Source organism: Elephas maximus, chromosome 6, assembly GCF_024166365.1.
Source record: "Elephas maximus indicus isolate mEleMax1 chromosome 6, mEleMax1 primary haplotype, whole genome shotgun sequence".
NCBI lineage: Eukaryota > Metazoa > Chordata > Mammalia > Proboscidea > Elephantidae > Elephas > Elephas maximus.
In genome coordinates this window covers 142,876,534-142,890,166 of record NC_064824.1, presented here as the reverse complement: position 1 = coordinate 142,890,166, position 13,633 = coordinate 142,876,534, and the positions used below count along the sequence as shown (strand labels likewise).

Here is a 13,633-nt window from a genome sequence, read left to right as displayed (position 1 = left end):
GGGGGACTGGGTAAGGAATGAAGGAGGGGGACTGGGGTCAAGAGTCTCGCAGCTACCCTAGGGGAAACCAAGGCTCAGGGCCAGGTCCCAGCACAGCCCTGTGGGGGTGGCCCTGCCCTGCCCACTGGCCTACCTGAGTCCTGGGCTCACCTGGAGGATCAGGTGGTTCAGGGTGCCCTTGTCCTGAGCCAGCCCCTCCATCAGGGTGGCCATCTTGGCCAGGGAGTCCCTTTGCTCCACCCCCTCAGACTTGAGCCGGGTCACCAGCAGTTCTCGGTCAGCGTTGCTGGACTCAGCCTGGGGCAGGGCAGAGGAGCAGAGGTCATCCCAGAGGGGCACGCCAGAGAGGGTGTTCCAGATTCACGGCCCCAAGAAGTTGTGCCCTACCCCGCCCCCCATCATGGAGGTGGGCAGGCCCTAGTGAGGACACAGAAGGAGGATTTTCACAGCAATCCCAGTGAAGGAGAGAGCCACCAGGGCACAAAGGCTACAGCCAGGAGGCATGGGAGGGTGGCCAGGGAAGACCAGCAGAGGTGGGGAGCAGCCATGGGGGTAAGAGCAGCGAGGGCCAGGGAGGATGAGGTGGGGCGCCCTGGGTGGGGACAGGAGGAGGCCTCCCGTGTTGCTCTGGGGGCTCTGGTGGTGGCTAAGGGAGCAGGCAGGGAGGGGAGGTGAGTGGGGGCGAGCCTGGGGGGCCTGGGCACTGTGGGTAATGGGCACACCCGGGCTAGGGCACTGCGCAGGCCCTCGTTCTCGCCCTCCAGCACATCCCGCTGCAGCTGTGTGGCATTCAACGCTTCCCGGGCCAACACCAGCTCCTTCTTGAGCCCCGACACCTTCTCCTCCAGCTGCTCCAGGTGCCCTTGGCTGAGGACCAAGAGGGGAGAGGCCATGAGGTCACCACAGTGTGGGCAGGGTGACCCCCAGGCCCCACCCCTGCTCCTTCCCCCAGCCCAGCAGGGACTCCCCAGAGGGCCAGGAAGTGGGTGAATCTGGAGGAGACAGCGGTCAAATGTGCCCCTGGTTCTGGGCTGGAGGGGGTTTTCAGCCGAGATCCTTCACCAGGGTGAGGTGTGGGTTTTCTGATCCACCCACAGAGGGTGAGTGTGTGAGTGTGTATTTATGAGTTTGTGAGTGTGCAAGTGTGTGTATACATGCAAGTGTACATCGACCCGAGTACGCAAATGTGTGTGACCAAGTGTGAGTGTGCCTGTGCACACCTGCTGGGAGTGGGGAGCACTGTGTGCCCTGAGCTGACTGCCCTGGCCCTCTGACCCCTCGCTGGGCCCTTGAGACAGTCGATTTGCAGGGGGCAAAGCAAGGGTCCAGATGTTGGGGGTGTGGACCCCTTGCCTCCCAGGTTCACCACGGTTAGCTGAGATGGGTGGGGAGCATGCGGCCCCTGCAGTGGGGGAGGACACTGAGGCCACACAGTCTGCAGGGGGCTGGGCCAGGCCCTCCCGCACTCGGAGCTCCCTAGGCTGAGCCCACCTGGTGTCCAGCTCCCGCCGGCTCCGTTGCTCCTGCTGGGCCAGCTCGTTCCCCTGCTCCGCACACAGCAGCAGGCTTCTCTGCAGCTCCACGTTCTCGGCCTCCAGCCTGCGCCTCTCCACAGCTGAGATGTCCACTTGCCCTCTCAGCTCCTCCACCACTGCCTCCAGGGCCGCCTTCTCTCTGGGGCAGGGGCAGCGTGGGGGAAATGAGGACCCTCCCTGGACAGATCCAAGCCTGGCGTGAGGTGGGGATGTGGGGTCCAGACTTTCTGAAGCCATGGGGCACGGAGCTCAGGGACTCAAGGGAAGAGTGAGGCAGACTGAGACCGTGGGCTCTGACTCCTGGGGCCTCTGGCCCTGTGGGAGGCCTAAGGTCACGTGAGGGTTCTCGCTCACTAGGACACCGCAGGCCCAGCTCTTCGCAGGCCCAGGGGAGCCCAGGGATGAGCTCAGCCTGGGTTCTGGGGCAGTGTGGACAGTGCATCAGGAAGTGTCAGGGGTAGCCCAGGTGGGCCAGGTGAGGGGAAACGAGGTGGCTTCAGGCATAGCCCCTCACCTGGTCCTGCCCTGCTCTGCCCCTGCCAGGCCCACACCCACCCCCTACCTCCATCACCTTCCCAGGCGCTCCTCGGATGCCCTGCAGCCCTGGGCCTCCCAGCGATGGGCCTCCAGCTCGCCCAGGAGGGCCTCATGTTCCCACGCCTGCTCCCACAGGGGTCCCTTCGAGGCCAGAAGCTCCTGCCTGCACTCGGATAGCTGTTCCCGGAGCCCGGCCGCCACTGCCTGGGAGGCCTCCAGCTTCCAGCGTAGCTCCTGATGCGGGGGTGGGTGTGAGGCTGGTTGGGCTCCCAGCTCCGCCAGGAAAGACACCCTTAAGCCTGCAGCTGCTCCTTGGGATACAGACTCAGGGCAGCCCCTCCACAGGATGTGGGCTCAGGGCAGCCCTTCACCAGGACGTGCCCTTGGGGCAGCCCAGGGGGCTGGGCACAGTTTGGCTCTGGGGCCCATGGGCTGTGGCACCCACCTGCTCCCTCTGCTGTCGCCTCTCAATGGCCACCTGCACGGCCCGCAGGGCAGGGTCTAGGGCAGCTGGGGATTGGGCCTGGGGCGGGGACAGCCCCCCAGGTCCGGGGTACGTGGTGTGGAGGGGCCTCTTTGGTTGGCCCAGCATCTCATAGCCTTCTGTGCTGCCGCTCTGCACCAGCTCTGTGCACCCCAAGTCTGCCTTGGCCACCTTTGGGGCGCAGAGAGGAAGGGACAGAGGGTGAGAGGGGACGGGGCCATGACTAAGTGGGACCTTCCAGCTGGACCCACAAATCCTCCAGACTTGCAGAGCATTTCTTTTACCAATGGTGGGGAAACTGAGGCAGCCCAGGGAGGCTGAGTGACGGGTGCCAGGCTACAAAGTTGGTGAGAGTGAGGCAACGTCTGGAATGCTCACAGGTGCCCAGTCCCAGCTCCACTCCCGAGCCCTGGGCCCACCTGCATCCTTCTTTCTGAACACCCTGAGTCCCTGGAGGGCTGGAGAGGGCAGGGGCACCTTGGTGATGCTGTTCAACACCTGTCGCAGAGCGTCCACTTGATCTCTCAGGTCGTCCACAGACGGCTGACCCCTGCCTCTCCGGGATTCCTGCAACTGCGGAGACTCCTCAGCGGGGCAGGCTGACATCCCCTCTGTGGGGCCATCCCGGTGGGCTGTGGGAGGCTGCCTGGCCCCACGTACCAGTCCTTGCACCTCCACTGTGAGGGCACGGATGGTGCCCTCCTTCTCGGCGTTCTCCTCTGTGAGCCGCTCCACCAGCTGCGTCTGCTCCGAGAGTCTGCAGAGGGGTGGGCATGGGGTGGGCAGGTGGTCAGTGCACAGCTCACGCGGCCCCAGGCCCTCCTGGACACACTTGGCCTGCCTGCCAGAGATTGGTGCCAGTGCCGACCAGTCAGCTGCTACAACCCTGCCCAAATGGGCCTCAGTCCCTGCTCCAGTCAGATACCTCTCCCCTGCTACGTAATCTTCAATGGCTCCCGCTGTCTCAGGAATAAAACATTGACCCTGAGTCCAACATTCAAGGCCCCCATACTGGCCCTGACTCAGCACTCCAGCCTCATGCCAGTGGCTGCCCAAGACCCTGGCCCCTGTCCCCCGGCACGGCAAACTCAACGCTCACCCCCTGACCTCTGACCTGGCTAGTCCCTCTGCCTGGAACACTGCCATCACCCTCAGTCTGACAGACTTGAATCCCCATTTCCTGGGGGCCCCTTTCTTCTTTAAGGCCCCTGGCTCACCCCATGGCACCGGGGCCACCTTCCCATGGCCCAGAGTCCTCGGTCAGGCCCAGGGATTGCCCTGCACAGGGTCTCCTGGCACATGCCTGGACCCCACTCAGGTGCTCCCTCCTTTTGGGCTGGGACTGGGGCACGATGGACTTGGTGGGCCACTCTGTAGGCAGGGAGGCTCAAGTTGGGTTAGCCAGGATACAGGGCCTTGTGGCTGAGAAAACACCAGAGGGGTAGGCTCTGTCACAGTGCTACCTCGGCCAGGGAGCCAAGCCCCAGAGGTAGGGCTGTGACACTCACAGGGCACACCCTACACTCGGGGCCTTGGGCTCCTCACAAGGCAGGATAACCCTCTGCCCTGGCCTCAGCTCCTTAACCAACTGGTCTCAAAACACAGGCGCCTGCTAAAAAGGTCCTGCTTTTAGACCTGGGAACCCTCTCCTGGGAACCACGCGTGTGTTCACTCCAGCATTCTTTGGAATCCTCAAATGTTAGGGACACCCTACACTTTTGCCCCTAGGGGACTGGCTAAAGAGGTTTGGGCCCATCTGCATTGGGGACGTGGAAACCCTGGTGGCATAGTGGTTAAGAGCTACGGCTGCTAACCAAAAGGTTGGCAGCTGGAATCCACCAGGTGCTCCTTGGAAACCCTATGGGGCAGTTCTACTCTGTCCCACAGACTCGCCATGAGTCAGAATTGACTAGATGGCAGCAGGGTTTGGTTTGGAGTTGGGAACTGTCACGTCCCCACTGGAAACAGTGACTGTGAGCCATTTGCTGCGTCACAGGAAGCATCCTGATGTTAGATTGCTGGGTGAAAATTGGACGCAGTGACGTGTCGCAGTCCCCAAGACCACGCAGCCCAACAGACAGGAAGGACGGTGCTGGGACATGGTGTCGTGCCCGCCCAGCCACACTCGGAGCCCACCTGGCCTGCAGTGCCACCTTCTCAGCGTCCCAGCAGCCCTGCAGTGCCAGCATCTCCTGAACCTTGTCACGCAGCTGCTGCTCCAGGGCACCGGCCGCACTGTGGGCTGACAGCTGCAGGTTGGGGTCCAGGTTCAGGCAAGCCGTGTGCAGGCGTCGCGCTGTCCTGGCCGCCTCTGCCCGCATGTCGGCAAGACCCCTGGAGAGGCGGGGTTCCAATCACAGCTGTGCCTCTGCAGCTGTCTGGGCGCGGGGCTGGAGGCTCTAAGCCAAGCGGGGAACACGATCTGACCCCATCAACCCTGCTCCCCATCCTCAAGAGAACACCCACATGGCATCGGGTGGCCTGTGTGAGTCTGGGGTACCTGACCCACCTCTCTGCTGTGGTCCCCCTCCTTACTCCCTGTGCCTGCCTGGGTCAGCCTGTTTACCCATTTCCCAGATGGTCACCCTCCTTTCCCTCTTCACCACGCCCACTGGGCACTGCACCATGGGAGGAGCCTTGCAGAGGGGCCGACACCCCTCCTCCTCCCCCACACAGGCCCTTGGTAGCCTGCAGTCTTGCAGCTGACACTCACCTCTCGGTGGCTGCTCGAAGTTCAGCCAGGTATGCCTGGAGTGCTGTGGCCTGTCTCCACAGAGGCAGGAGGTTCTGGGACTCCCCTGGGCGTGTCCGACAGGCCTGGATAGCAAGAGGTGTGTGTCTACTTCAGGAGAGAGGCCTAGGTGCTGCAGGGAATTGGAGCCCTGGGATACCATTCACCCCTCTCCCCGACTGTCTTCCAGGCTCCATGCCGGGCAAGCTCCCCAGGGTCCCGGTACCAAGACGCTGAACCACCCACCAACCTCCAGGTCCCGCTGGCTTGCCTGCCAGAACAGTGCATATGAACACTGGACTCCCCCATACCCCAACCTTGGCAAGCTGTGGCCCCCAGGAGAGCACCCTCAGCCCCCACATGAATGGCGGAGGGTTGCATGGCCCCCAGAGGCCCCGCAGAACCTGCTTACTGGTGGGGACCAAGTGGGGTGGGGTTTATGGTCCCACAAAGGGGCAGGGGTGCTGACTCAGCAGGTCTCACCAACTATCATCTGGAACTTCTCAACAATTAAAACCCCCAGAACCAAGACTTACTCAGCTATCTCCCCGCTGGGACATTAGACCCCTTGGGAAACTCAGCTCCTGTCCCCTGAGACAGGGTGGAGGACAGGGGTCCTTCTCTTTCTCCAGTCCCAGAAGATGCTGCTCTGACCTGAGGTGTGCTCGGTGAGTGGTCAGGTGTGGGGTCTGGCACCTTGGAGGTGCCACATCCCTACTGCCCCTCCCTGACTGTGACAACCCTGACCTCTTGATGAGCTCCTTCCCACGCTCTTCAGTGTTGCTTTCAGACCAAGTGTGTTTACATTCTGCCCATTCTTCAAGACCCATGCAAGCGCCTCTCTTTTTAAAGCCTCTCCTGATCCCCTCGTCCCAAATCTGAGGTCGCCCCCACCCCACGGAGCCAAGTAACGCTTTGCTAAGTATCTTCTGTAAGGTGTACACTTTCTGTCTGGTACCAAGCCTTCTGTATACTTGTTTTAGCTGTGCCTCTACCCTACCCTGATTGTGATCATCAAAAGAGCAACATGGAGAGTCAAATGCCTGGACTGACCTGTCCAATAAACACAATTAAATCCATTAGATTCCATACTTAACAACTTCTTAAATTCAAGGATAGGTGGACCAAAACAGTAAGGAACAGTCACGTCAGAACGGGTGAAGTCAGGGACCCAAGAGGAATGTAGGCAACTTCTTGACAAACTGGGCAATTGGAACATCAGTTTCCTTGCCACAAGGGGCTCAGGGGGCAGAGAGCAAATCCTAGGGGCCCCCCAAAGTGGGCAGGCTAATAGAGAACTCCTCACACATAAAGGTGATACCCCAAAATCTGCACTCTCAGAATAAGAGTTAATTAAAATACTCTTCTACACACACACACACACACACACATGCACGTGCACACACACACACACACACTTCTGCAGCAGACTGTAAGGAAGACTTCCTGTCTAGAACATTGGAGTTGAGCAAAAGGGAAAAAAAATTCCTGTGAGTTTGGAGCCACAAGTTATCCATCACACAGTTTGCAACTTGATTTCACACAATCTGGGTGGTCTCAAAAAGCTCAACCTGCAAATTTACTTCAAGTGACCCCAGGGACTGGCAGAGCACATGGGCATTGGTCAGAAGCAGATGCAAACCCTTTCTGGAAGATGCTACACTCATTCCAGCTTTCAAAAAATTCTCACAAAGTTCCAAGGAAAATAAGCAGCTCTTAGTTTTAAAAATCTCCAGAAATACAAGGAAACAAAGCACCATATCAACAGCCAGCAGAAACAATAGAATGAGACCCTGAAAAACTTCAGGTATTAGAAACTGCACAAAGAATACAAAATAAATGTTTTTTTTTTTTTTTTTAAATATGCTCCAGCAAACAAGTGGGAGGTTTGAAAGTATGAGTAAAGAGTGAAATATTTGGAAAAGAAACAAACAGAACTTTTAACAATGAAAAAATTTTATACAGTACAGTTCAGGGTGACAAAAAGGAACAAAATATGAGAGGTTAAGATGTACAGATGATGGCATAAGAATGGCCAACATACATCTAATTGGAGCCCAAAGGAGAGCAATAATGAGCACAGACAATATTTACAGAGATAATGGTGCCTCCCCAGAAATGATGAAAGACACAAGAAGCCCAATGAATCCTAAACAGAATAAACAAAATAAATCTACACATAGACACATCATAGAAAAATTGTAGAACACCAAAGTCAAAGCGAAGATCTTAAAAGCAGCCAGAACTGGACTACAGGACACAAAATGATACTGCTGAAGAGTGAGCTTCTTGGATCAAGCAGACACATGAGACTATGTGGGCACCTCCCATCTGGAGGGGAGATGAGAGGGCAGAGGGGGTCAGAGGCTTGCTGAATGGACACAAAAATAGAGTAGAGGGAAGGAGTGTGGTGTCTCATTAGGGGGAGAGCAACCAGGAGTATATAGCAAGATATATATAAATTTTTGTATGAGAGATTGACGTGATTTGTAAACTTTCACTTAAAGCACAATAAGAATTAAAAAAAAGGAAAAAAGCAGCTAGAGTGAAAAGACAAATTACCTTTACAAGGAGTCAGTCAGAATCAAAGGAGGCTGGAAAACTGACTTCTCAACAGCACCAATGGAAGCCAGATGACAGAGAAAGGATGTGTTTAAAGTGCTGAGAGGAAAACAACTGTCATCCAGGGAGAATATATTTCAAGGACAAGGGTGAAATGGATTCACGTTAACACCAGACTGAACTCTGGGGACTCCCTTCTCCCAGGACCCTTGCTGGCACACGTGCTGAGCGAGCCGTATGAGCTGTATAAAGTGTAGACCAGGCAATAGCCCGTGAGGAGTGATCTGCCTCGAGTGTCTCCCCTACCACACCAACGTTCCATCATTAGAGATTACCCCTTGATGACAAACACAGCTCTCTCAGTGGCCACGTCTTCTCTTATGTCTCAATTGGTTTATGATTCCTTCCTTTCCCAACTCGGCGGGGGCGGGGGGGTAAGGAGGAGGGGGGTGGGGGGATGGGGTTAGGGTGGCAGCAGCAAGAGGGTCCACAGCTGCTGCTCTAGGGGCAGGGGAGTTGAGCCCCTCCCATGTGATGGCTCTGCCTAAGGACACCTTGTGGGCCCACAGTAGCCCAAGTAGCTGCCCTTGCTGCCTGACCTACGGATCCTCTGAGGTGGGCTTGTTTGGGGGGATGTCTGTGTAGAGCCCAGCCCGAGGCACAGGCACTTGGGGACCACCTCAGGCTTCTTCTCCACCTGGAAGGAGCCCACTTTCAAAGCAGCTCCTGGGGGAGAGCCCTGCCCACAGCACATGTGGTGGACACTGGGTTGTGCTGTCCAGATGCCCTTTGGTGAAGGGCTGCTGCCCTCGCCTCTGCTGGGAGGGTGTTGGGGACACTTTCAGCTCCCAGCTTCTTTAGGGACTGCCTCAACTGAGAGAGCTGCCTCCCTCAACACCACACCCCTTCCAGAGGGACCCACCTCCAGTGACAGATGGGTTCAGGGCCATGAACACCTGGACACCGCTCTCCCACAGGTGCTGACCCCTGGAGCACTGTGCCTTTACCACCAATGGCTCAGGGTTTTAGAAACTGAGCAGGTGAGCTGTGGAGGCACTGTTGGTGCCCTGGCCAGGGTCGGTGGGTGACCGTGAGGCTCCAGGCTCCTCTGAGAGACCCCCTCCTGCAATCTGACCAGCACTGACCTACAGGGCCTCCTTCCCTCAGAGACGAAGGAGGTCCATGACAGGCAGGGCTGGGAGGGCCACCAGGGTGCAGACCCCCCAAGCCAGGACTCGGCCCCTCCATCACATTCTATTTTTCACGTCTGCCTCGGGGTCCTGTCTACCTCATCTCAAGGAGTTCTCCCCTCTAGGGGAACACCAGGCTTTCTCATTCCAGACTGCTGTGGCCAGGTGGGGGGTGGGGTTTCCAGAAGGCCAGTGGTCTTGCCTGCTGGAGCCAGCCCACCCTTCCCTGTTTTCTGCTGCCCCAAAGCAGAGTCCCCCAACAGATGGGGGACGGGGATGAGCACCTCTTTCTTGGGCTGGCGCCGCTCCTCCCGACGCCCCAGTTCACCCCTCAGACGCAGCACACCGCCTGCCGTCCTGGCCAGCTCCTCCGCCAGTGCGTCGTTGGCCTTCTTCATGTGCTCCAGCTGCTCCCGCAAAAGCGTGTTCACCTGTGCGAGGCCAGTGCTCCTGGACAGGACAGACCACAGCAGTGAGGTGGTGGGCAGGCAGGAACCTCAGGGCGGCCTCAGAGCCCCAGGCCCTCAATTAAGGGGCTCAAATGGCACCCCAGGCCTCCTGTACCAGCTGGCCCAGCTCAGGTGTACAGCCCTGCAGTGAGCCCAAGAAGCACTGACCACCTGCCATGGCCCCACATCAGCCCCCACTGAGGCCCAGGATGGGGCCATCCTCTGCACCCCTTCTCTCCTGAGACATGGCTCTTTGCCTTCACCGGCCTCTGATGTGAGCCCCTACTCTCACTCTGAACTCTCCTCTGGCCCCGCCCCACCTGCTGTGGCTAACAATCATGGTAGCTGGGAGGTGAAACTGGGGAGCTGGGGGCCCTGCTAGGTTGGTGGGGTCACTTCTGGGAATGGTGGTGTTACCACTGGGGCTCTGGGGCTATGTCACTGAAAGCCCCCTTGGGCAGAGGGCAGGGCACAGTGGAGTCTGCCCTCTACCTCCACCCACCTGCCTCACCTCTGCTCGGCGGCCTCCAGCCGACCCAGAGCCTCCTCCAGGTCCACGCTGTGCTCCAGCTCTGACCTCCGCAGCCGGGCCTCGGTCGTCTCCAGCCGGGCCTGCAGCTGGAAAGGTGCGTAAGCCACCAGGCCAGGTGTGGACAGTTTGGTAAAAGCAGAGGCTGGAGTGGGCCAGGCTCTGGCCCTCCACACATCCAGTCAGCACACGCTTGGGGGTGCCATCTGCATCAGGCCTGCCCCTATACCCGAGGGACAGCAGAGAGAGGGCAGGTGAGGGGCACTGGGCTGAGCTTGGAGGTGTGACTGATGGGCCCCTGCTTGGGCAGGGCATGGTGTGGGTGTGCAAGGTGGGTGGCCCACAGGTAGGGCTGCAGGGTGCTTGAGGTGGCTGGTGCAGCCTTACACCTGGCTCACAGGCGGGTAAACTGAGGGATGGGGAGGAGCCTCCAGGCCGCCCCAATGGCGGATTGGAAGTGAGGTCCCATGGACAACAGGGCTCCAGAAACCATGGGGAGCTTCCCTGCCAGGGGGTTTTGGGGAGCTGGCAGGAGGTACATGGCACTGAGCACAGCATTATGGCCACAGGGCCAGGGCAGAACCCACTCTCTGGGCCTCAGCTTCCTTGCTGCAGCCTCCTCACAGGTGGGCTTCTGACCCTGCACAGTGCCTGGGCAGTGGGCACCTGCCTTCTTTCTCCGGTAGCCTGGGGATATGAGCCCTCACCTTCACTGCACGCCCTCCCACCCCAGTCGACCCCCACAGAAGGCAGGGGTTTCTGTTTTGTGTTGTTACAGAGCTTTAGGCCTTACCAGGAGTTGGTTGCGTCAGCAAGGGCCAAGGCCTGGTGTGAACGACTAGGCCCCTACCCCGTCCTCTCCCAGCTCCTGCCTAGCTCCCCGCAGCCCTCCTGGGGTGCCCTGTCTCCTCCAAGAAGGGGGCTGGAGCTGAGGCTAAGGGGTGCAGGGCTGAAGGGTACCCACACCTCCTAGCCTGGTCCAGTCCCATGATCTGGCCCCCTCTGGCTGGGGTGCAAGTTGACCCCACCATCTCGGGAGTGGGGTTGAGGAAGGTGAGCATGGTGGAGGGCTGGGCGTGGTGGGTGGGCAGGTGGGGGTACATGGGCCCCACACAGCCCCCAGCAAGGTGAGAACAAGGGGCTGAGGGGCCCAGAGCAAGGCTGGTGGCCAGAAGGGCTGGGAGGGCCACTGGGGTGCAGACTCCCAAGAAGCAGGTGCAATTGCCACCCTGACCCCTCCACATCCCACCCCACTGACTTGGGGGCAACTTGAAGCCTATCCAGGGGCTCCTGTAGCGTCCAAGGGTGTCGAAATGTCCTGCTGGAGCCGAGCGTGGGGCGGCCACGTCTGGGAGCTGGGCGCTGACTCAGAGTTTACTAATTTGTCTACAGCGTTTCTGTGGCTTCTGTCCCCGCCACCCCAGGGCCGGTTCCCAACATCTCCCCACCCTGTGTGAGGAACAGCTTCCCCTTCCCACACGCCCAGCCTGGGACACACAGAGCCTGAAGGAGGGCCTGGGGCTGGGTCTCCCCAGATGTGAGAACGTTCTCATGGTTCCTGCCCCAGGAACTCCCTGGGAGGAGGGGCAGGTAAAGGGTGCACAGATGAGGGCTGGGTTTACAGAAGGGGAGGACCAGAGAATGGGGGAGGGGGAGAGACTTTGCGGGCCCATGACAGCAGAAGCCTCCCGGGGGCCCCACAGAAGGGAGGCTGCTTGGCCTGCGGGCATTAGCACTGGTCACTGGCCACAGGCCAGGGAAAGGGCTGGCCCCGGCTCAGGCCTGGCCCCAGCAGTGGTGGCCCAGCCCTGGGCAAGCACTGGCCCCTTCTGAGCCTCCGTTTCCTTATCTGGAAAGTGGGTCTTAGGTCCTGCCCCTCAAAGAACAGCTGGGGTTCTGAAAGAAGCCTGGTGGGGGCTGGGCCAAGCACAGTGGGGCTCTGAGCCCCCACCCTCTGAGCTGGGCCCCTTGCTCCACATTCACCTTGGCCTGGCCCTGCCTGTGGAGTGGCCAACACAGGAAAGAGGCTCTGGCCTAGCAAGTTTCTTCACTTTCCTGCCTCAGTTTCCCTGACCACACTTCAAGATCAAATAGGTTCCTGGATGCAGCTCTCTGGCACACTGGAAGGCACCTTGACCCCACTGCCCCATCTCCACCCTCAGAGGCCTGAAAAGAGGGCTGGGGGAGGGCCATTCCTCCCAGGGTGGGGCCAGATCCTTCCTGCTGGCCCTCCAGCTCCCTCCAGTGGGGCCAGCTTTGTGCTCAATCGAGCGGTCAGGCAGGCCAGGCCAGCCTACAGGACTCCCAGGCAGGTGGATGGGGACATGTTAATGCTGAGCTGGGTCTGGAGACCTCAGGGGGCTTTGGGGAAACCGCTTGCTCTGCCCTTCCCACCTTGGGCCTCAGTTTCTCCATCTGTAGCGCCAGGGTTTGGCTGTCTCGTGGCATGTTCTGAGACTCCTTGCACAATGCCCACCCCATGCAGGCGGCCCCAGCTCCCCCTCACACTCACCCGCTCACTGACTGCGTGGTATCTGCTGCTCAGCTCGTCCCGCTCGGCGCCCGCCTGGGCCAGCAGGTCCTCCAGCCGGGCCAGCTCTTTCTGCAGCAGCTCATTCTCCTCCCGCGTATGGGCCGCGGCAGCAGGGGGCTCCAGCACCCCTGTAGGTAGGGTACCCCAGTTCAGGTCCCTGTCCCCTCAGTCCCCTCAGCCATGGCACCTGGCCCCCAGGTGGGACGGTGGGCTGCCCGCCGGCTTCCCAAGTGGGGTCGGCCTCAGTCACTGGGCAGGGCCACAGCTCAGACCCCAGAGACCCCAGGAGCCAGGGTGGGGACACCTGGATGCTCTGGGCCTGGCTTCCCCACTTGCCGGTGGGCAGTCTACTGCTCCCTCTGCCTTTATCAACATTCTTAAACCTCAGAAAGAACAAATCTGTCTTGGAAGAAGTACAGCCAGAGTGCTCCTTAGAAGCAAGGATGGCGTGACTTCATCTCATGTACTTTGGACATGTTGTCAGGAGGGAGCAGTCCCTGCAGAAGCACATCATGCTTGGTAAAATAGGGGGTCAACGGAAAAGAGGAAGACCCTCAAAGAGATGGATTGACACAGTGGCTGTAACAACGGACTCAAGCATAGCAAGGATTGTGAGGATGGAGCAGGACCGGGCAGGGTTGTGCTCTGTTGTACACGGGGTCACTATGAGTGGAACTGACCCCACCGCATCTAACACGAACAGCAAATCCAAACAGATCCCTGTGCCCAGTCGCTGCCCCGAACCTGCCACAGCAGAGCCAGCGGGCCGGCCTGAACACGGGGGTTCCTGCCTGGTGAGGCAGCGAGGCCACGGTGTCAGGGCGGCCAGGCCCCACCCCTGTATCAATTGCTTTTCTAAATACCTAGTGGGGTTTCCTTTTCCTTCATGCACACGGCGAGTGTCCCAGGTCCTTCAGAAGCTGCGCAAACCCTTGCTATAGCAGACGGACCCCTGGGCCCCCCATGAGGGTGTGAGCCTGGCACAGGCTCCCAACATGGACCGCCTGGGAGCCCAGGTGCCCAGGTGTGAGGGGTAAGGATTAGGATGGTGCTGTGGTGGGGGGGGGGCCCCGCAGGGCTGGG

General features: G+C 59.4%; 1 protein-coding gene across 4 annotated transcripts in view; it reads right to left on the bottom strand.

The window, feature by feature from the left end:
- The window catches only part of CROCC2 (ciliary rootlet coiled-coil, rootletin family member 2), a 67,585-nt gene that overhangs the window by 39,979 nt on the left and 13,973 nt on the right, over positions 1–13,633 (bottom strand). For 2 of the 4 annotated variants that reach the window (XM_049888646.1, XM_049888649.1), the window contains exons 3-13: positions 12,530–12,678; positions 10,000–10,106; positions 9,324–9,489; positions 5,270–5,373; positions 4,693–4,890; positions 3,034–3,313; positions 2,518–2,727; positions 2,107–2,306; positions 1,492–1,674; positions 723–867; positions 151–297 (exon numbers count right to left, since the gene is read on the bottom strand). In XM_049888646.1, the coding sequence (XP_049744603.1) occupies positions 151–297; positions 723–867; positions 1,492–1,674; positions 2,107–2,306; positions 2,518–2,727; positions 3,034–3,313; positions 4,693–4,890; positions 5,270–5,373; positions 9,324–9,489; positions 10,000–10,106; positions 12,530–12,678 (1,889 nt within the window). The remainder of the gene's footprint in view (positions 1–150; positions 298–722; positions 868–1,491; positions 1,675–2,106; positions 2,307–2,517; positions 2,728–3,033; positions 3,314–4,692; positions 4,891–5,269; positions 5,374–9,323; positions 9,490–9,999; positions 10,107–12,529; positions 12,679–13,633) is intronic. The other 2 variants (XM_049888648.1, XM_049888647.1) reach the window with 2 other exon arrangements.